The sequence below is a fragment of the Salmo salar genome, chromosome 15 (genome assembly GCF_965601325.2).
Source record: "Salmo salar chromosome 15, fSalSal1, whole genome shotgun sequence".
Lineage (NCBI taxonomy): Eukaryota > Metazoa > Chordata > Actinopteri > Salmoniformes > Salmonidae > Salmo > Salmo salar.
In genome coordinates, this window is record NC_138305.1 from 84,864,176 (window position 1) to 84,887,011 (window position 22,836).

The window sequence follows — 22,836 nt, forward strand, 5'->3', positions numbered from 1 at the left end:
CAGGTCCTCTCAAGCTTTGTCAGGTTGGATGGGGAGCGTCGCTGCACAGCTATTTTCAGGTCTCTCAAGAGATGTTCGATCGGGTTCAAGTCCGGGCTCTGGCTGGGCCACTCAAGGACATTGAGACTTGTCCCGAAGCCACTCCTGCGTTGTCTTGGCTGTGTGCTTAAGGTTGTTGTCTTGTTGGAAGGTGAACCTTTGCCCCAGTCTGAGGTTCTGAGCGCTCTGGAGAAGGTTTTCACCAAGGATCTCTGTTTACTTTGCTCCGTTCATATTTCCCTCGACCCTGACTAGTCTCCCAGTCCCTGCCGCTGAAAAACATCCCCATAGCATGATGCTTCTACCACCGTGCTTCACCGTGGGGATGGTGCCAGGTTTCCTCCAGATGTGACGCTTGGCATTCAGGCCAGAGTTCAATCTTGGTTTCATCAGACCAGAGAATCTTGTTTCTCATGGTCTGAGTACTTTAGGTGCCTATGGGCAATCGCCAACCGGGCTGTCATGTGCCTTTTTACTGAGGAGTGGCTTCCGTCTGGCCACTCTACCATAAAGGCCTGCTTGGTGGAGTGCTGCAGAGATGGTTGTCCTTCTGGAAGGTTCTCCCAACTCCACAGAGGAACTCTGGAGCTCTGTCAGAGTGACCATCGGGTTCTTGTTCATCTCCCTGACCAAGGCCCTTCTCTCCCGATTGCTCAGTTTGGCCGGATGGACAGCTCTAGGAAGTCTTGGTGGTTCCAAACTTCTTCCATTCAAGAATGATGGAGGCCACTGTGTTCTTGGGGACCTTAAATGCTGCAGAATTGTTTTGTTACGCTTCCCCAGATCTGTGCCTCAACACAATCCTGTCTCGGAGCTCTACGGACAATTCCTTTGACCTCATGGCTTGGTTTTTGCTCTGATTTGCACTGTCAACTGTGGGACCTTTTTATACAGTGCCTTGCGAAAGTATTCGACCCCCTTGAACTTTTCGACCTTTTGCCACATTTCAGGCTTCAAACATAAAGATATAAAACTGTAATTTTTTGTGAAGAATCAACAACAAGTGGGACACAATCATGAAGTGGAACGAAATGTAATGGATATTTCAAACTTTTTTAACAAATAAAAAACGGAAAAATTGGGCGTGCAAAATTATTCAGCCCCTTTACTTTCAGTGCAGCAAACTCTCTCCAGAAGTTCAGTGAGGATCTCTGAATGATCCAATGTTGACCTAAATGACTAATGATGATAAATAGAATCCACCTGTGTGTAATCAAGTCTCCGTATAAATGCACCTGCTCTGTGATAGTCTCAGAGGTCCGTTTAAAGCGCAGAGAGCATCATGAAGAACAAGGAACACACCAGGCAGGTCCGAGATACTGTTGTGGAGAAGTTTAAAGCCGGATTTGGATACAAAAAGATTTCCCAAGCTTTAAACATCCCAAGGAGCACTGTGCAAGCGATAATATTGAAATGGAAGGAGTATCAGACCACTGCAAATCTACGAAGACCCGGCCGTCCCTCTAAACTTTCAGCTCATACAAGGAGAAGACTGATCAGAGATGCAGCCAAGAGGCCCATGATCACTCTGGATGAACTGCAGAGATCTACAGCTGAGGTGGGAGACTCTGTCTATAGGACAACAATCAGTCGTATACTGCACAAATCTGGCCTTTATGGAAGAGTGGCAAGAAGAAAGCCATTTCTTAAAGATATCCATAAAAAGTGTCGTTTAAAGTTTGCCACTAGCCACCTGGGAGACACACCAAACATGTGGAAGAAGGTGCTCTGGTCAGATGAAACCAAAATCGAACTTTTTGGCAACAATGCAAAACGTTATGTTTGGCGTAAAAGCAACACAGCTCATCACCCTGAACACACCATCCCCACTGTCAAACATGGTGGTGGCAGCATCATGGTTTGGGCCTGCTTTTCTTCAGCAGGGGCAGGGAAGATGGTTAAAATTGATGGGAAGATGGATGGAGCCAAATACAGGACCATTCTGGAAGAAAACCTGATGGAGTCTGCAAAAGACCTGAGACTGGGACGGAGATTTGTCTTCCAATAAGACAATGATCCAAAACATAAAGCAAAATCTACAATGGAATGCTTCACAAATAAACATATCCAGGTGTTAGAATGGCCAAGTCAAAGTCCAGACCTGAATCCAATCTAGAATCTGTGGAAAGAACTGAAAACTGCTGTTCACAAACGCTCTCCATCCAACCTCACTGAGCTCAAGCTGTTTTGCAAGGAGGAATGGGCAGAAATTTCAGTGTCTCGATGTGCAAAACTGATAGAGACATACCCCAAGCGACTTACAGCTGTAATCGCAGCAAAAGGTGGCGCTACAAAGTATTAACTTAAGGGGGCTGAATAATTTTGCACTGCCAATTTTTCCGGGTTTTTTTTGTTAAAAAAGTTTGAATTATCCAATAAATTTTGTTCCACTTCATAATTGTGTCCCACTTGTTGTTGATTCTTCACAAAAAAATACAGTTTTATATCTTTATGTTTGAAGCCTGAAATCTGGCAAAAGGTCGAAAAGTTCAAGGGGGCTGAATACTTTCGCAAGGCACTGTATATGCAGGGGTGTGCCTTTCCAAATCATGTACAATCAATTGAATTTACCACAGGTGGACTCCAAGTTGTAGAAACATCTCAAGGATGATCAATGGAAACAGGATGCACCTGAGCTCAATTTGAGTCTCATATCAAAGGGTCTGAATGCTTCTGTAAATACGTTTTTTTTGTTTAATGTTTTGTTTAATACATTTGCAAACATTTCTAAAAACCTGTTTTCACTTTGTCATTATGGGGTATTTTGTGTAGATTGATTACATTTTTATTTTTGCCATGTTAGATTAAGGCTGTAAAGTAACCAAATGTGGGAAAAAAGTCAAGGGGTCTGAATACTTTCCGAAGGCACTGTAAGTGATGTTCTTGGTCCCAATCGATCAACACAAGCCTTTGCGACCCATTAAACTGAACAGGATGAGTACGTCATCATTTAGCGCTGTTTTTGTTTTAAACTCAAATTTGCTTGTTTTCGCTTTGTTGTTATTGGGTATTGTGTGTAGATTGAGGAAAATGTTTTATTTAATCCATTTTAGAATAAGGCTAAGAAAATGTGGAAAAGGGGAGGGGTCTGAATACTTTCCGAATGCACTGTATATGTTGCTCTGGTTGTCTTCCTCTAACATCTGTAAAAAATATATTTTAAATGGACGCTCAATAACCTATAGAATGATATTTATAGTTGGCTTATTCCAATTTTTTTCTGTTGTTCAAGACTCACGCTCCCATGATTCCATTCTTCAAAACCACTCCCACCATCACCGCCGAAGTTGCAGCTCTGGCAGCCATTGCTCCCTTCCAAATAGCCTATATTTTTGTAGTGAATTACTTAAATAATATTATACTTTCTATTAGTTCCAATAGGCCTACAGTGTTGTGGCTTGGACAATATTGTTAAGGCTGTTAAACATTAACACTTTTTAATTTTTCAGATGCAGCAGGGTTAGCTACTTAGCTAGCTAGCATTGCTAATGTTAGCACCAAAGATACTACAATCATGAAAGACTAGGATTTTGTAGTGATTTCATAATAAATGTTGAGTTCTAACAGGACTACATGTTTAAGACAGTCGCTAAGATTAAACTGTGCTAACTATTGTTGCAAACACTATTTCGGATGTAGCACTAGCGTGCTAGCAAACCATCAGACTAACTTACAGTTAGCATTCGTTAGCATTTAAATTATAATACATTTTTGAGTGTAATGTAATGGATTGGTGACAATGACATTTGGATATATTTGGCAAGATATTCATGCAAGCATTATATTATTACAACCCAAAATGAATGTGAAATGCACTCATAAGTTATGACATAAGCTTTGTCTAGGCTTGCTAGCCATAATATAACTGCAGACTGGGTGGAGCATTGCATCCTGGGAGGTGAAATGGACTCTGGGAATTGGACTATACTGTAGACGAGGACAATGTAGTAGTAAAAAAAAAAAGACAAACGAGGTATCGTGCAGTATGACTGACAAAAACGATAGCTTAAATGTCTATCAAATCTTACAGTAGTGCATATATACTAACAGCATAACTGGTTATAAAGTGGTGGAATTGTCCTTTAAACAAAGAACAATAAACATTTGGTGTCTCAGTGTTGAATTTGTATGAGTCAAAGACATTTGTCCCATTATTCTACCAGTATCCAGCCATACAAGTACTCCCAGGTGCCACGTAGCTCCATTTCCAGGGCAGGTTTTGGGTGCATATTTCCTCTGTATGGCATTCCTGTGCAACGTGGTGGTGGTGGGGCCATGGAGATTTGTGTATTGTGCTGCTGGTGTGTGAGCTCAGCCCCCCCACACCCCCCCGGACAGGACGGGCTCCAGCGGAAACCGGACGCCACCTAATCCGCAGCAAGTCTCCAACCCGTTGGTTCAGGGCTTTCCATTGTTGCCCGCAGTCACTCCTTTTTCACCCCACCGATTTTAAGTAATTTTGTTTATTGGTTCATTTGGCCTCTCTTAACAGGAAGTAGACACGTTGTTGGAATCCAGCATGTACTGCCACCTGGATGTCTAGCCTGGACTTTAAGGAAAGACAAAGAAAGTGTGTCCTAGATGACCGTGGTGGCTGTTGTTTGGGCAGTGTAGTTGAAGGACAGGTCACGGGACATCTATTTAGTGTTAGTTTACAAGCATTTCGCTACACCCGCAATAACATCTGCTAATCACGTGTATGTAACCAATAAAATGTGATTTGATGGCTGCTTTCTTCCTATTTGTACCTCTCTCTCCCATTTGCACTCCTCCCTGTTCTGTGAGCAGCCCGAGGGAAGAGGAGTGTGAAGAGAAAGGGATTTGGGAATGTATTGTGTTTGTTAAAAACCAGATGAAAGCCTAAGTGGAATTGTAAAACAGATGTAATTCCCTTACAGCTGCTCCATCGGTCAGTTAATCCTTTTGACTATTTCCCCACACCTTAACCTGCACACCCCACACCTTGACCTCCACCCTCCCCCTCTCTCCACCCCCCTCCTCTCTCTGTGACCCCCCTGGCTTCATGTTACTACCATACCTCCCCCATCAGAGAGACACTTTGTTCTACTCAACTACTCCTCCACCACCCCCTAATACACCAATGAGACGTTGTCCTGCTCATGCAAACACAGCATTAGTGGCAACACGTAGAAATTACAGAGATGTAAAACAACTGAAAATGGGAGCCAAAAATACATTTTTGTCAATAAGCACGCATGCTTCTCATCTGAAACAGTTCGAAACAGTTCGTGCATATGTAACAGTGTAGGTTCCGTCCCTCTCTTCGCCCCAACCTGGGCTCGAACCAGGGACCCTTGCACACATCAACAACTGACACCCACGAAGCATCATTACCCATCACGCCACAAAAGCCGCGGCCCTTGCAACGCAAGGGGAAACCCTACTTCAAGTCTCAGAGCGAGTGACGTCACTGATTGAAACGCTATTAGCGCGCACCACCGCTAACTAACTAGCCATTTCACATCGGTTACACTCACCCCCCTTTTGACCTCCTCCTTTTTCCGCAGCAACCAATGATCCAGGTCACGGCACCAATGTAACTGTGTAGGTTCCGTCCCTCTCTTCGCCCCAACCTGGGCTCGAACCAGGGACCCTTGCACACATCAACAGCTGACACCCACGAAGCATCGTTACCCATCGCGCCACAAAAGCCGCGGCCCTACTTCAAGTCTCAGAGCGAGTGACGTCACTGATTGAAACGCTATTAGCGCGCACCACCGCTAACTAACTAGCCATTTCACATCGGTTACACATATATTATGATGACATTTTGTACAGTTTTTGTTAGTTTTGGCTTTCAGCAAGGTTGTTTTTTGGCTGTTTTGTGCACATAAAAAGAATTCTGAAGCTGAAGTCTATGCCCCTTCGTCGGAGATTGGTTAACAGTAGGGATTCTTCAATGAAGTGTTAACGTTCAACGATAGACGACTCATTTTCACGTGCACATTTTTCACTTGAAATACTGTACTCCATGTCTTGGTTAGATGTAGAATTGCGCGACTAAGATCTTGGAAAAAACTTAAATGTATGCCCGATTTCTTTATTTTTTTTTAGATTCATTCAGACTATTTTGAGGAAGTATATACAGGCTTCATTTTTTAATTGAACCTTTTATTTAACTAGCTAAGTCAGTTTAGAACAAATTCTTATTTACAATGACGGCCTACCAAAAGGCCTACTGGGATGGTGGCTGGGATTAAAAATACACACAAAGAACGGTAAGTCGTGGCTAATATAGCCGACAGCTATATAATTTATAACTTTACTAGTGTAGCATGTAGGCTAACATAACGCTAAATCAATGAGCCTCCACACAGTCAGTCAGTGCGGGAACGTGATCATTGCACCCAAGATTGAGCTACAACTGGCTAGGCAGTTGGTAGCCTAAATCCTGCCTGATGTTACTGCTGTTCCTAAAACCATTGACATATGTTAGCCTACTGTAACCACACAGAGTGTGTGTGTGTGTGTGTGTTAAGGTTGGGAGATTGTGTACAAGCCTACATCGCCCGATAGCGCCCCATTGCGGTCCTCGATAGTTGATCACTAATGGGGGGGGGGGGGGGGGGGTTCTTTCTCATGGCTACTCATGTATTTCCATGGAAATATAATGTTTATTTTACGCAAAGCATTCATGATTTGCGTAAATGTAATATACTAACTATTACTCTTGTTAAAAATATGAAATGGTATTACATTTGGTGAAGAGCACATTATGACTTGTTTAGGACTCAAAACTCAAAGTTTAGGACTTGAGACTTGACTTGATACTTACTTGTGACTTGTAAAACAATGACTTTGTCCCACCTCTGCACGAAGCAGCCACAACTGTCAGTAAGAGTGTCCGTGATTGCTATGGCTCTCAAGATGGACAAACCGTACTATTGCTGGTCTTTTAAGGGTGTATGCGAGATTGTTCACCTAGCCGATTTCAGTTAGGCGCCAGCCGACCCAAAGCATGCGGTAGCCTTTAGCCATTTCCCCTCTCTCTCCTTTGCTCACTCCTGTATTTGTTTTAGTTGGCTTTTGACTCCCTGTAGTCAAGGACAGTTTAACTCACTACTACCCTGAGGCAGACATGACCCTCAATGTGCTTTAAAAGCTAAAGAGCCCAGGACTTGAATTGAGCTTTTTTTCTTCTTCTCTAGAGCACCCCCACTTAACTCAAGTCCTTGGGGGATTTTCTGTTGTCCAGCCACTGAGTACCCATTCAATCATCCATCGGTCCGTGCATTCATCACGGTCTCCATCTCCATCCATCTTAACTCCGGCTGACAAACCAGCCCACTCCACTTCCAGAATCCACCAGGTCCCGTCAGTCACTCGCCAGTCACTCACTATAAATAAATGCCCAGGCTCTTTAGACACAGGACCTCTCAAATGACAAACAGGGCCTACCTCCCAGGGGACCCCGAAGGGCAAAAAAAGGAGACATTCTCACTTAAATTTCTCGGCGGTCTGGCTCTTAAAGAGCTTAACAGACTTTTATTTAGTTGAGAAATGCACTGTGTTTTTACTCCCAGTTATGTTCTCTTTGAAAACAACAATGTAGCTCTCTCCCATATTCTTTCCCTGGACTCTATCTGTGGCTGTGACCACCTTCCCTCGCATGCTTTGATTGGCTGCTGGATGAAGGAAGCTCAGCATCAGCCTCACGCTTCCTGCTTCCTGTTGTGTCCAGCAAAGATTAAGCTCCCTCCTCCTCCCCTCTCTCTCGCTCCCTTTGGAACATTCCTTTACCCTTCTTCAGTTTCTATTCTTCTTAAACTCAGAAACTGGTGGTCACTGACTCCTGGTCATCACGTTTATTGGATTAATTTCCTGTAATGAAAGGCAGTAAATGGAAATGGGCCTGAACCCTATGGCCACTAAGCTCAGTCCTGCCTCTCCCATCTCCTCATTGGTTTATAGAAGCAGGTACCCACGTGCCATCACCTCATTGGTCATACCCACGTGGGTGACTGAAAGACTAACGAGGTCAGTGGCGGTAATGCACCTAATTTATGAAAGTTGCCAATCGCAATATAAATTCAAAAGAAGTTCAAATTCAAAAAAAGCCTGTAAGGAGGAGAGATGACTAGAAACGATTCGGTTGACCATTTTATGTGTGGATTAATTGGCAGAGTAGAGATTGTGCATTTCAGATAAAATAACTCAATGTTTATATCCCAGGACAGATTAGCTAGCAACAGCAAGCTAGCTAAATAGGACAAATTAGCTAGCAAGTGCAAACTAGCTAGCTAAATTGCCATAAATGTTTAATGCTTTTCGACCTGTCCTCAAATTAATATAATTGGTTCAGAGTTTGTTTTGATATTTTAACCTGCATGTCGTGATCGCGTTTGGTGTTGGGGGACAAAATGCATTTATGCACGATGGCGTACACGCGCAGCCTGTTTGGGGTCCGTGTTAGTGTATTTGTATTTATTAAGGATCCCAATTAGCTGTTGCCAAGGCAGCAGCTACTCTTCCTGGGGTACAGCAACATTAAGGCAGTTATATACAATTTAAAATATGATGTTACATTTCATAACATTTTTCAAAGGCCACTACTCTACTACCAGATATCTACAATACAAAATCCATGTGTACGTGTGTGTAGAGTGCGTGCCTTGTGTGCCTGCCTTACACCATCATCCCATAAACCCTAGACCCAATCCAATTTGCATACCGCCCCAACAGTTCCACATATGATGCAGTCTCTATTGCACTCCACACTGCCCTTTCCCACCTGGACAAAAGGAATACCTATGTGAGAATGCTATTCATTGACTACAGCTCAGCGTTCAACACCATAGTGCCCTTAAAGCTCATCAATAAGCTAAGGACCCTGGGACTAAACACCTCCCTCTGCAACTGGATCCTGGACTTCCTGACGAGCAGCCCCCAGGTGGTAAGGGTAGGTAACAACACATCCGCCACGCTGATCCTCAACACAGGGGCCCCTCAGGGGTGCGTGCTCAGCACCCTCCTGTACTCCCTGTTCACTGCACAGCCAGGCACGACTCCAACACCATCATTAAATTTGCCAATGACACAACACTGATCACCGACAACAACGAGACAGACGATAGGGAGGAGGTCAGAGACCTGGCCGTGTGGTGCCAGGACAATAACCTCTCCCTCAACGTAACCAAAACAAAGAGATGATTGTGGACTACAGGAAAAAGAGGACCGAGCACTCCACCATTCTCATCGACGGGGCTGCAGTGGAGCAGGTTGAGAGCTTGAAGTTCCTTGGTGTCCACATCACCAACTAACATGGTCCAAGCACACCATAACCATAACCACACTCATGCTGCCAAACACCCTCGTAAAACTGACCATCCTACCGATCCTCGACTTCGGCGATGTCATCTATAAAATAGCCTCCAACACTCTACTCAGCAAATTGGATGCAGTCTATCACAGTGCCATCCGTTTTGTCACCAAAGCCCCATACACTACCCACCACTGCAACCTATACGCTCTCGTTGGCTGGCCCTCGCTTCATACTCGTCGCCAAACCCACTGGCTACAGGTTATCTACAAGTCTCTGCTAGGTAAAGCCCCGCCTTATCTCAGCTCGCTGGTCACCATAGCAGCACCCACTCGTAGCACGCGCTCCAGCTGGTATATCTCACTGGTCACCCCCAAAGCCAATTCCTCCTTTGGTCGCCTTTCCTTCCAGTTCTCTGCTGCCAATGACTGGAACGAACTGCAAAAATCTCTGAAACTGGAGATTCCCATCTCCCTCACTAGCTTTAAGCACCAGCTTTCAGAGCAGCTCACAGATCACTGCACCTGTTCATAGCCCATCTATCTACCTCATCCCCATACTGTATTTATTTATTTATTTTGCTCCTTTTGCACCCCAGTATCTCTACTTGCACATCCATCGTTTGCACATCTACCATTCCGGTGTTTAATTGCCATATTGTAAATACTTCGCCACCATGGCCTATTTATTGCCTTAATTCCCGTATTTTACCTAATTTGCACTCACTGTATATAGACTTTTTGTTTTATTTTTTCTACTGTATTATTGACTATGTTTTGTTTATTCCATGTGTAACTCTGTGTTGAATGTGTCAAAATGCTTTGCTTTATCTTGGCCAGGTCGCAGTTGCAAATGAGAACTTGTTCTCAACTAGCCTACCTGGTTAAATAAAGGTGAAATAAAAACATTTAAAATAACAGTTGTGAAGTGGGCACGACAAAATCTATTCCCCCTCAGGAGACTGAAAAGATTTGGCATGGGTCCTCAGATCCTCAAAAGGTTCTACAGCTGCACCATCGAGAGCATCCGGACTGGTTACATCACTGCCTGGTATGGCAACTGCTCGGCATCCGACCGCAAGGCACTACAGAGGGTAGTGCGTATGGCCCAGTACATCACTGGGGCCAAGCTTCCTGCCATCCAGGATCTCTATACCAGGCGGTGTCAGAGGAAGGCCCTAAAAATTGTCAAAGACTCCAGCCACCCTAGTCATAGACTGTTCTCTCTGCTAACACACGGCAAGTGGTACCGGAGCGCCAAGTCTAGGTCTAAGAGGCTTCTAAACAGCTTCTACCCCCAAGCCATAAGACTCCTGAGCATCTAGTCAAATGGCTACCCAGACTATTTGCATTGCCCCCCCCGCCTCCACACCACTGCCACTCTCTGTTGTCATCTATGCATATTCACTTTAATTAACTCTACCTACATGTACATACTACCTCAACTAACCGGTGCCCCCGCACATTGATTCTGTACCAGCACCCCCCTGAATATATTGTTATTTTTTTTACTGCTGCTCTTAAATAACTTGTTACTTTTCTCTTATTCTTATCCATATTTTTTGAAACTGCATTGTTGGTTAGGGTCTCGTAAGTAAGCATTTCACTTTAAGGTCTACACCTGTTGTATTCGGCGCATGTGACTAGTAAAATTTTGATTTTTGTTTTGATTTATGTGTGTCTGTGCCTATGTGTGTCTCTCTTCACAGTCCCCGCTTTTACATAAGGAGTATTTGTATATAACATTTTTTTTATCTGATTTTACTGTTCACATCAGTTACCTGATGTTCCATGTAGCCATGGCTCTATTTAGTACTGTACGCCTCCCATAGTCTGCTCTTGACTTGGGGATTGTGAAGAGACCTTTGGTGACATGTCTTGTGGGGTATGCATGGGTGTCCGAGCTGTGTGCTAGTAGTTTAAACAGACACCTCAGTGCATTCAGCATGTCAACATTTCTTAGAAAAACAGGTAGTGATGAAGTCATTCTCTCTTCCACTTTGAGCCATGAGAGATTTACATGAATATTATTGTTAGCTCTCCGTGTACATTGCTGTAAGGCCATCTCCCCGCAGCCATGACCAGATGCATCGCAGCCGTTCTCATTCCCCCACCATTGCTGCCGCGCAGAAATAGCCTAGTCCCCTCTATTGTTACCATGTGGCATTTCTACTATTTGCAACAAGTGTTTATTTATTTTAAATTTTTTTGTTGTTGAATGGCTTGACATTCTTCTGCCTGCTGGTCACTTGTGAAAGAATATGCTAATGAGTTAGCTGGGAGCCTTTTGGTGAGGCTTGAAGGGAAGGAATCGAGGTATTTGTTGATTACCAGTGGGGAGGCAGGGAAGATGGAGGCCTATGGATTGGGATTCGAGATGGCAGCTGTTTCGTTTGCCCACTCGCAGTAGGATTCGATACCCCTCTTTCTTTCTATCCCTCTGCTGCCCTTCTGTTTCTCTATCCCTCCGTGTCTTTTCGCCCTTCGAGATCTTGTTAATGAGTAGTCATGAATGTTATAGAAACAGCTGGCAGAGAAAGAGAAGAATCCTAAATCTTTTCATGCTTAGAATTTCCTCTTAAACTAAGAATGCACTATTGTTGTCCATATTCGCCATGTCATCCTACTGCCGAGAAATGGCAACTGCAACTTGTAGGCCTCAATGAGGCAAAAGACGAATGGAGCGAAGGGAACGTCTCATAGTTACTTGAATTAGTGAAATGTGGGCGATTTTCTTTCAGGCGAGTGTGAGGTTACTTGCGGGTTCCAAGTAAACTTCAGCGAAGGCCGTAACTGATCAAAGCAGATTTTTCTCTGAGAATAGACATCGGCTTCCTTCTTGACTTGCCCCTGGTGTTGCCATTTAGATGCAGACACTAGAACCATATATCATTGATTCTTTACATATTTCACCTTCTTTCTCAGGTCATTCCTCCATTGCCTGTAATCAATTTCTCTCGCTCTCTCGCCCCCCCCCCCCCAATGTCTGATAAAGCAATGAAGTCAACCTAGGAAAAGAGAGCTGGCTGAAGAAAGGATGCTATTTGAGATCATTGGAATACAGACCCATATCGCAGGGCCTGGAAATAGAAGAACCAAAGAAAACAGTGTGTGTGTGTGTGTGTGTGTGTGTGAGAAGGGGAAACAGGTGAAGAGAACAGTAATCCTTCCTCTGAAGTCAGATTTGCTCGCCGTGTGTGTAATCATGTAAGGGGATAGAGCACGGACATGACCAGAAGCCATTGGAATGTTTTTGGAGCATTTAAGGGCGGCCTTCTCATTTTCACTTTCCTCCATGAGATTTCACGCCGTCTTACTCTGATTCCAACTACTGTTGGTGCACAACTTGAGCTTACCTGTGTCTCTCCCACCACTCTATTCTCCCATGTGTGAAATCAGCAGACATCTTATCTAAGCGATATGGTTTCATATTTACACAGGGGTCTTTTTAAAAGACGGCTGAGGTATGCACATAATGGTTTCACTTATTCATTTTCTCTCTGATTTATTTTCCAACTTGATTCTGGCTTGCACTCCTCTGTTTTCTCTCTTCTCGTGGAGTATTGATGGCTGACTTACTGTCCTGGAAATGTGGGAAGACTGGTTGTATTGGTTTAGAGAGAGAGAGAAAAGGGGGATGGTTTAAAGGTTTAAAGAGTAGTAGTATGGCTGTTGTTTCTGCACCAACCACCCACTCAGATGTAGGAAAACACTGTAATAATCATCTACATAAACACTTTTGTTTTTTCATCCAAATGGCACCCTATTCCCTTTATAGTGCACTACTTTTCACCAGGGTTCATAGGGCTCTGGTCAAAAGCAGTACACACCATATAAGAAGTAAAGTGCAATTTGGGATACACACCATGTTTTCCTTGCCATGTTTTAATTTCCCGTTTCTTAACTAGTTCCCCTCAGTTCCTAATGAAAGTCTCCCCTGTGTGTGTTGTGATTTCAGAGTGTCAGCCAGGCTTCTTCAAAGCCTTCGTGTCCAGCGACACGTGCAAACTGTGTCCTGCTAACACCCAGCTACTGGGCTCCGGGGCGCTGCTCTGCCCATGTGCAGAAGGCTTCTACCGCGCTCCCGACGACCCGGCAACAGGGCCCTGCTCAGGTTAGGAGGAGGAAGGGAGGCCATTTAGAAAAATGACTTTAATGTGCACTGTCACCATTGGTGGATCCCACACTGACAACTAATGAGAGTTTTTATTGCGCTCATAGTGCTCTCTTAACCAAAATAATGACATAATGACACTAAATAGAAAATCACAGAATGCTACAGTGGTTGACATAATGATGACATTAATCATACATCGTGAACTAACATACTATGCATCCATTTTCCTGCTCCTGTTGCATTAGGCCTGCCCTCAGCGCCGCAAGAACTGGTCGCCACGACCACCCAGCTGGCCGCGGGCAAGCTGCATCTGTCATGGAGCCCGCCGGAGGACACGGGCGGCCGCAGTGACATCACCTACAGTGTGGAGTGCAGATGCTGTGACGGCGGCGCGTGCCAGCCATGCGGGGAGAAGGTGCGCCTCGAGCCAGCCAGCTTTGGCCTGATGCACACCTGGGTGGCGGTGAGCGAGCTGGAGCCCCACCTCAACTACACTTTCACCGTGGAGGCCCACAGCGGAGTGTCGCTGTTCGCCAGCCAGGGGGCACCGCGCTCCAACAGGCCCCCGTCCACAAACACATTGACCACTGCCCTGCACTACACAGGTGAGTCATCATCAGTGTTGGGATTCATTCCTTGAAAAAGAAATACATTACGTATTACTCATTACATTTACTTTACAGTATTACTTTGTGTAGAAAGTAATGCAGTATTACTTTGCGTTACTTTTATGAATCCAGGTGAAAGCTATGATCCCTTATTGTTGTCACCTGTTAAACCCACTTCAATCAGTGTAGATGAAGGGGAGGAGACAGGTTGAAGAAGGATTTTTAAGACAATTGACACATGGATTGTGTATGTGTGACATTCAGAGTGTGAATGGGCAAGACAAAATATTTAAGTGCCTTTTGAATAGTTTATGGTAGTAGGTGCCAGGCATACCTTTTTGAGAACTGCAATGTTACTGTGTTTTTCACGCTCAAGAGTTTACCATGTCGATCAAGAATGGTCTACCACCAAAAGGACATCCAGCCAACTTGACACAACTGTGAGAAGCATTGGAGTCAACATGGGCCAGCATCCCTGTGGAACCCTTTCGACACCTTGTAAAGTTCATGCCCTGACGAATGAAGTCTGTTTTGAGGGCAAAGGGGGGTGCAACTCAATATTAGGAAGGTGTTCCAAATTGTTGTATCCTCGGTGTATACTCAAAGCAAAACATCTGTACAGATTTCCAATCTTTTCATAAAAAATATCTCTCTCTCTATAGAATGCACGTACACTGACCCATAGAGATGTATAGAAGGCCCACTTGCCACTAGACGGGAAAGCCCTCTATGGCAAAGATCAGAGGTGCGTCCTCTATAAATTTGTATGGACAACAGCTGCATTGCTTTTACTCAAAACGGCCTTTCTCCGCTCGCTCGAGAATGAGGAAACGAGACAAGATCGGATCATGGGTTTTGACAAAAATAACTGTAATAATATTACCCAATTTGTAAAAAGTAACACGTTACTTAATGCCGTTACTCATAAAGTAATCTGATTACGTAACATGTTACTTTTGTAACACTTTACCCTCAACACTGGCCACCGTACTTAGGAGTAATGGTAGTAGAAGTAGTAGAAACCTTTTTTATTATGCATGATCAAATGGGATCTGAAATGTAGTTATGGCTTCTCATACAAGCATGATGACTAAATACTCTCACACATATTGCAATGAAAGCATTTCCAAAGCTCTTGGTTGGTTGAACCTGTGAAGGATATTGCACAAAGTCTCGGTATTGTTGACATCTCCCCTCCTTCCTTCTCCTTAGACCCCCCCAAGGTGACGTCCATGCGTCTGGTCGAGCGAAGCCCCACCAGCCTTTCCCTGTCCTGGGCTGTAGCCCCCCGCAGGCCCCTGCCCCGGCCCATCCGCTACGAACTCAGCTACCGCAAGAAGGTACAGTACCACCCACGCCACCACTAGCGGGTGCATATTTTTGCACTGTTCTATTGTATGTTTTTTGATACATAAGGACTTAAAAATGTAATGTTGTGATAGTGCACAAAAGAAAGAAAATGAGCAGGGTTTCATGGAGGATAAACGCCACATAAGGGGAGCAATATCGCACAACAAAATCATTATTATTATGAGTCCTTACTGAAACCCAGTGAATCAATCATGACTTCTCATCTTTCAATTCTCTCCCCCCTCTCCAACTCTTCCAGGATGACAATCTGGATGTGACCACGTACACGGTTCTGATTCTGGAGAAGAGCTCTGTGCAGATCAGTGAATTGTCCCCAGCCACAGCCTACCTATTCAGGGTCAAGGCCCTGAGCCCCGAGGGCAGCCCTGGAGGATCCATGGAGGATGAATTTGAGACCCTGCCTGATAGTAAGGACGATGGCCATATGAGGCTAATAAGGAGAAGGGAGAATGATAGGATGCTATTTGAGATGATTCGGACACAGCCCCATACTACAGGGCCTCGAAATGAACGAACCAGTGTGTGTGTTTTTTATTTTTTGTCGGTGTGTGTGTGTTTTTTTGTGTGTGTCAGTGTGTTACCATTGTGTCTCAGGGTTTGTTGTTGATATGCCACAGTACCCCAGAGCAACACGGCGGTCATCTTCGGAGCGGCAGTTGGCGGAGCGGCCATGTTGTTCATTGTGGTGGTCGTCCTGCTCGTACGCAAACGGTTAGCAGCAACCTCCTTTTCTGCCCCTCGCCCTTTGCTTCTCGCTCCTTTTGTTAAGCACCTCCATAACACTCACCCCTTCACTGGTTTCCTTTCTCATTCTTATTTTCTTTTGCCAATTCTCCAAATGGCCTTTCCTCCATTCCTTTCAGCCACCTTTCTCTCCCCTTCCTTTTGCAACTCTCTCTCTGTCTGTTTTCCAGCACTCACTAGGGGAGAATTGGCATTGAGTGCAGCTTGTCATTGCTCAATGAGTATACTCTAACAAGTAGTGGCTTTGAATGGAAGCGGGCCCAAGTGGCACATTGTTTTGGAATAAGAGCTGGTCGGCTCTTCTTGTGGCATACTGTAGCAAATCCTTCAGCACAGCAGCACACCGCTGTCTGTCCGTCGATCCGTGCATCTGTCTTTGTCACGGCTTAGGAAACACAGACAGGCTCCAGTCTTTATCAAAGCTTTCCCTCAGTGAATCGAGGCGGCACACACCAATGACTAGGCGTCTTTTGAAACTAGCTGGAAATTGAAGGATAAAAAGAAAAAAACGGACCATTCGATTTTGGAGCGAGATGATGATGATGATGATGATGATGATAATTACTGATGATATTTATTTTCTGTTATTCAGGAGAAGGAACTCCCATACAAGACAAGAACCAGAAGATACTTACTTCTCTAGCTCAGGTAGACAAAAGAAAATAAGTACCCCTCTCTCTCTACGTATTTGTATCTTTCTTTCACAAATGCCCATCTATTCGTATTCTTCTCCAGAGCAACTGAAGCCGCTAAAGACCTATGTGGATCCGCACACGTATGAGGACCCCAACACAGCCATCCTCAAGTTTGCCAGCGAGATCCATCCCAGCCACGTGACCAAGCAGAAAGTCATTGGAGCTGGTGAGTTCAGAACTAAGTTAAAACAATGTGCTTAAGGGCTGAGGATGAAGGTGTTGAAGGGGTTTTCCATCCCCTAAGTCCCTGTTTATAAAATGTTTTGTTGTGTTAATGCTACAGCTTGAGCTCTTGAGTGGCAGTGGGTAGACCATTCAGATTGGTATTGATGGATTGCGTCTTCGGCTTGCATGTTTAGACATAATTCAGTGTGGCAACTCTGCTTGGCTTCGGGGACCAGTGCTTTATCTCAAAATCCACATTAAATTATAATAAGATAAACAAAAGTATCTGGAGCAGAAAACTGAGTATTTGAGAGGCTATAACCCCTTGATCCCAAACTCCTACTCTGCAAATGATAGTTTTATTGCAGTGTGACAACATCTGCCATTCTGCCCTTTGAACCCCCAACCCCCACCTCCCCTTCTCCTCCCCAACCGTGCTCTGTCCTCTGTGACAACTGATTCCCATGCTCCCACACAGGCCACAAGCCTCCACCAATGAGAGATTAAAATGTTTAATGTAACCTTTGTTTAACTAGGCAAGTCAGTTAAGAACAAATTCTTATTTATAATGACGGCCTACCTCAGCCAAACCCGGACGACGCTGGCCCAATTGTGTGCCGCCCTATGGGACTCCCAATCATGGAGAGAAACACATATTTCTTACACAATCCCACAATAACACACCTCTGTGAAAGGCCCGGAGCAAAACAGCTCCTGATGCTTCCTTGTTTACTTTCTCCTTATACAATTTCCATAACCCTCGAGAGACACTAAAGGTAGGGCTGGGCGATATGGGCTAAAAATCATATATATATATATTTTTTTTTTTCAAACTTCACAAAATCTATTTTTTTTTAATGTTTTCTCTAAGTTTTGTTGTACAATTTTCTAGCTAACAAGGTAGAGCAGTTGAATTGGTATTGAACACACCTTTCATTCCGTCTCCAACTGTTTGAAGAGGATGCTAGCCTGTTCACTTTGTTCAGATGTTGGAATCAGGTGGCCTACCGTATTTCTCAGAATGAGATACAAGAGAACGGGTTGCCAATTCCTTATAGAATTGCGTTTAATGCTTATTTCATATTTATAAAACACAGACTAGATAGCTAGTATAAGTCTTTGGCTAAAATGCACTGCAATGCCACGCTCGACAAACTGAGCATGAATGTTTCAGAATCAATGTTAATTGATGCTCCTGTTTTAGTAGTGTCTGTTCTGCGTGCAATTTCAGGAGTTGAGACGCAAAAGGGTATTGTTGGAAAGGTTAACTTCTCTATTACAGTAAAATAATGTGTCCGTGTGTTTGTGTCCATATGATTGATTCAGTTGGACCAAACCTTAAATGCAAATAGTGAGTTGAAACCGCTTGTCAGAGAGGATGAAGTGATTTCTCATCTTTGTTGTTGCGTGGGTGTGTGTGTGTGTGTGAATGGGAAGGTGCACAGAAAGAGCAAAGGAGACGAGACCAAAAAGACAACATGAGAACAAGTGGACATAAACGCTAAAAAAATAAAAATAAAGGGATTCTGCACAAAAACATTTGAACGAATTGAATTATTTCTATATTGCCCAGCCCTAACTACAAGCCACAACCATATAAAGGATAGGGCTTGAAATATTGCTCAATCTTGTCTTTGGGTTTTAAAACAGTTTTCTTCTGCGCCTCTAGGGGAATTTGGAGAGGTGTTTCGCGGTATTCTGAAAGCACCAGGGCGGAAGGAGGTGGCGGTGGCCATTAAGACGCTGAAGCCGGGATACTCGGAGAAGCAGAGGCGAGACTTCCTTTCAGAGGCAAGCATCATGGGACAGTTCTCCCACCAGAACATTATTCGCCTGGAGGGAGTCGTCACTAAATGTAAGAAGGCTCTATTAGTCTACTAGGCGCTACCTGTAACAAGAACAGTATGCTCCTGTCAAACATTCACTTACCCGGTCTATATATCAATTCCATATGTATACATTTCCTGCCTGTTTTGGGCAGTAGTTAAAATTTATTTATTCCCTTTTTTAATTCCAGTCAAGCATGCCATGATTGTGACTGAGTATATGGAGAACGGAGCACTGGACAAGTACCTAAAGGTGAGTACAGTACATCGTATGCAAGTTACCTATATAAGTGAAGGACAATGCGTTGCCACTGAGTTACCACAGAAACTTCACATGATGTCTCTCTAACAATATGTGTGTACAACCATGTGTGTTTCCTCCTCAGGATCACGATGGCGAGTTGCCCTCCTTCCAGCTGGTGGGCATGATGCGTGGCATCGCCGCAGGCATGAAGTATCTTTCCGACATGAGCTACGTTCACCGGGATCTGGCTGCCCGCAACATCCTGGTCAACAACAACCTGGAGTGTAAGGTGTCTGACTTCGGCCTGTCCCGAGTGCTGGAGGACGACCCTGAGGGCACCTACACCACCAGTGTGAGTTCTCATTGGACGTTAGAATGGTTGGCTTTACTTAGCCCATGCTTATGCATTTGCCTTGTAAACACTGTATTTCAGTGTAAACTGCTCACAGAGGACTTTAATTGAATAAAATGTAATTTAATTGAGCAAAACTGTATTTTTTGGGCTTTGACCTGAGTGTTGTCCACTTGTTTCCCCTCCAACAGGGTGGTAAGATCCCCATCCGCTGGACAGCCCCAGAGGCCATTGCCTATAGGAAGTTCACCTCGGCCAGCGACGTGTGGAGCTTCGGCATTGTCATGTGGGAGGTCATGGCCTTTGGCGAGCGGCCCTACTGGGACATGAGCAACTGCGAGGTATGCTACAATTCTAATGCTAACCAGGAGTTGGAACCAGTTCAGGGATCAGAACCGAAAATCGGAAAACAACAAACATTTTCAAGGAACGGAAACGAAAGTGATCCATACTGTTCCGGTACAGAACCGTTATTTTTAAAGCATGGGAACTGGTTAATAACGTTCTTTAACATTCCAGGCATTTTGCTCTAGTCCCACAAAAAAATGCAACAAAGTGCCTATGCAAAGCCCTCACTCTGTCACTCAGAAACATATTCCAGGATCTGCCTGCAAGCTGAAAATCCTTGTGCGTGTTTAGGCTACCTGCCCTCCGTCTGAAGCATAGTCTACTGTACTGACGTTACCATAGGCTACTGTACTGACATTAAGCGTGATTCAGAAGATGGGAGAGAGATTTTACTTTTTCATTGTACAAGAAGTGCAAAAGGGTAAGACGTGTTTTTAGTTCTGGTGCCGCTCTGCACACACAAGCATGCTAGCTACCAAGCTAGCTCAAGCTTGTTAGCTAGCTAGCTCAAAGGACATTCAACATTCCTCCATAGAAGCCGCTCCTCCTAGATATAATTCTGTGGACCTAATTCAGATAATGCGTGTCATAACAAGATGCCCATAGCTTCAAGCCTCCTCAACCCTCTCTTGCTCTCATCTCACCCGCAAAATTCCTGTCGCATCCTGCGCCATAGGCTACACTGTCCATCAGACATGTAAACAACTAGCTTGCTTGCTCTATCTGCACTGATTGGTGAAGTAATTTAATGAGCTAAATGTAAAAAACGGATTTCACACGTTAAAAAAAGAACAGAAAGAAATTATATAAACCAGTATTTTTTGGGGCGTTCGAACCGAGTCAGAACATTTATTTTGCTGGTCGGAACAAAAAATGGTTGTTCTGTTCAGAATGAAACGATTGTAAAATAATTTTGGTGCTAATTACCATAACATCTCATTGAGCCTCATTTCAAGTCTGAGAACTCAAAGTGACCTCTAGCCTCTGATTGTCAGGTAATGAAGGCCATCAACGAGGCGTTCAGGCTGCCGGCGCCCATGGACTGCCCATCAGCCGTCTACCAGCTTATGTTGCAGTGCTGGCTGCAGGAACGCTCCAAGAGGCCCCGTTTCCCGGACATTGTCAGCCTGCTGGACAAGCTGCTCAGGAGCCCTGAGTCCCTGAAGGCAATCGCAGATTTCGACCCCCGGTAAGAGTCCTTTAATCTCTAGAAGGGAATTAAACAGCAAAACAGAGTGGAGCGCAAAAAAAAGCAGATTTTTGTTAAATTCTTGGAAGGATAGTGTGGCAGCATAATGTGTGTCTGTCTGAACATGTTTTAAATACATTTACATATTGGTCATTTAGCGACTTACAGGAGCAACTAGGGTTAAATGCCGTGCTTAAGGGCACGTCAACATATTTTTCACCTCGGGGATTCGAACCAGCGACCTTTCGGTTACTGGCCCAACACTCTTAACTGCTAGGCTACCTGCCGCCCCACAAAAAACAAAGAGCTGTCAGGTTCCTTCCTTAATCAGTTTCTCCATAGCTGCACCAACCGCTTTTTATCTCACCATTTCCTCGCAGGGTTATTACAGCCTTTTCTTTGTCTTCATTGTCAGCCGGCTGTTGATGATTATTGCTCGCTCTTCTCGACTTTCCCTACCCCAGTGTATCCATCCGCCTGCCCAGCACCAGTGGTTCGGACGGCTCACCCTTCAGGTCGGTGTCCGAGTGGCTGGAGTCCATCAAGATGAGCCAGTACAGCGAGAACTTCACCTGTGCCGGAGTGTTCACCATGGACCAGGTGCTGCAGATGAAGAACGAGTGAGTAGTGTTTTTTTAAGCGTTTATTTTTATTTTGGGGGGACATTGTCTGTTGCAAGATGAGATGTTCATCATAAAAAATATTTATTCTGAGAAACTATTGATTGCAAATAATCTAAGATTGGTTGAGAGTATAGGAATAGAATAGTACATTTATATGTATAGAGTATCTGCACAATGGAGAACAACTGGTTCCCAAGCTGGGCCCTTTCTTAGTTTTCCAAATCATGTTATGGATGTGACTTCTGCAGAGTATTTTGGGTTTTTGTTCTTGAAAAAGTTACTTTCAAAAGCCAGAGAACAGTTTACGCACAATATAAGCTCTGGCATTTCTACAACTCGAGAAAACAAGTGAGATGGAAGAAATTATGGAGCGAAAGAAAGACCAGGCTCATTTGTGGTGGCCTGGTGGTGGCTTGTGGTTTGCCCCCTCCTCTCTCTTCCTCCCTCTGTCCTTTTTACAATTCTTTCTCTCATCCCTCCTTTGCCCACACCACCAGCCCAGGGCAGCACTTCTGCAGCAGCCTGAACACTGGTCCTGGCTGTGTAGGGCAAAGGCCCTCGTGACTTATGCATCATAAAAGGAAAGGAGAAGGAGAAGAAGAGAGAACAGCCACTAGAGTAGAAGGGGCAATGTGGAGATAAGGGAAATTAAGGCAAATGTAGCGTAGAACAGTTGTGGATGAGGAGAGGACTTTAGGGCAACACAAACCCCCAAAAGATTTTCAGACGAAGGCACTGTCCCGAAATATCATATCAGTCTTTCAATAATTACAGTATCTGGGAGTTAGATAGTCTTCAGACATAACACATGAAAATGAGCGCTGTGTGGAAACAGGGGAAACGTCTTTGAAGTGTGTGTCATATATTCCCTGGTGAGATCTTCGGTCCCATGCTCGATCTCTTGTCATCTGGTTGCACTTGACCTAACCAGGAACTATTTACGACACTCCCTCTGCTCGCCAGAGAAGTGATTGATGGGCGAGATGGAAAATCCTCATTAACTAATTAAAAATGTAATTAAACCTGGTAGTGAGTGACTTAGATGTGGGACACCTTTGCCAGATTCTGGCCCTTTCTTGAAAATGTGAAATTGTCCTTCCATCCTCCCAGCTAGTCTCTAGAGGTTATTCTCAATAGGTTGCTATCTTTGCTTTGCTAGTGTCTAGTGTCTGCAGGTTTTAGTTTTTTCCTTTCAATTAAGACCTAGACAACCAAGTGAGGGGAGTTTCTTAATAA

At 44.3% G+C, this 22,836-nt stretch overlaps 1 protein-coding gene across 1 annotated transcript in view; it reads left to right on the plus strand.

Annotated features, from left to right (window-relative positions):
* Nucleotides 1–22,836, plus strand: part of LOC106572015 (ephrin type-A receptor 2) — a 47,823-nt gene that overhangs the window by 20,404 nt on the left and 4,583 nt on the right. Inside the window, exons 4-16 of the mRNA XM_014145712.3 lie at nt 13,277–13,432; nt 13,681–14,040; nt 15,256–15,383; nt 15,653–15,821; nt 16,032–16,125; nt 16,751–16,806; nt 16,894–17,019; nt 18,688–18,873; nt 19,036–19,097; nt 19,231–19,440; nt 19,632–19,781; nt 20,784–20,977; nt 21,442–21,597. Of these exons, the coding sequence (XP_014001187.1) occupies nt 13,277–13,432; nt 13,681–14,040; nt 15,256–15,383; nt 15,653–15,821; nt 16,032–16,125; nt 16,751–16,806; nt 16,894–17,019; nt 18,688–18,873; nt 19,036–19,097; nt 19,231–19,440; nt 19,632–19,781; nt 20,784–20,977; nt 21,442–21,597 (2,047 nt within the window). The remainder of the gene's footprint in view (nt 1–13,276; nt 13,433–13,680; nt 14,041–15,255; nt 15,384–15,652; nt 15,822–16,031; nt 16,126–16,750; nt 16,807–16,893; nt 17,020–18,687; nt 18,874–19,035; nt 19,098–19,230; nt 19,441–19,631; nt 19,782–20,783; nt 20,978–21,441; nt 21,598–22,836) is intronic.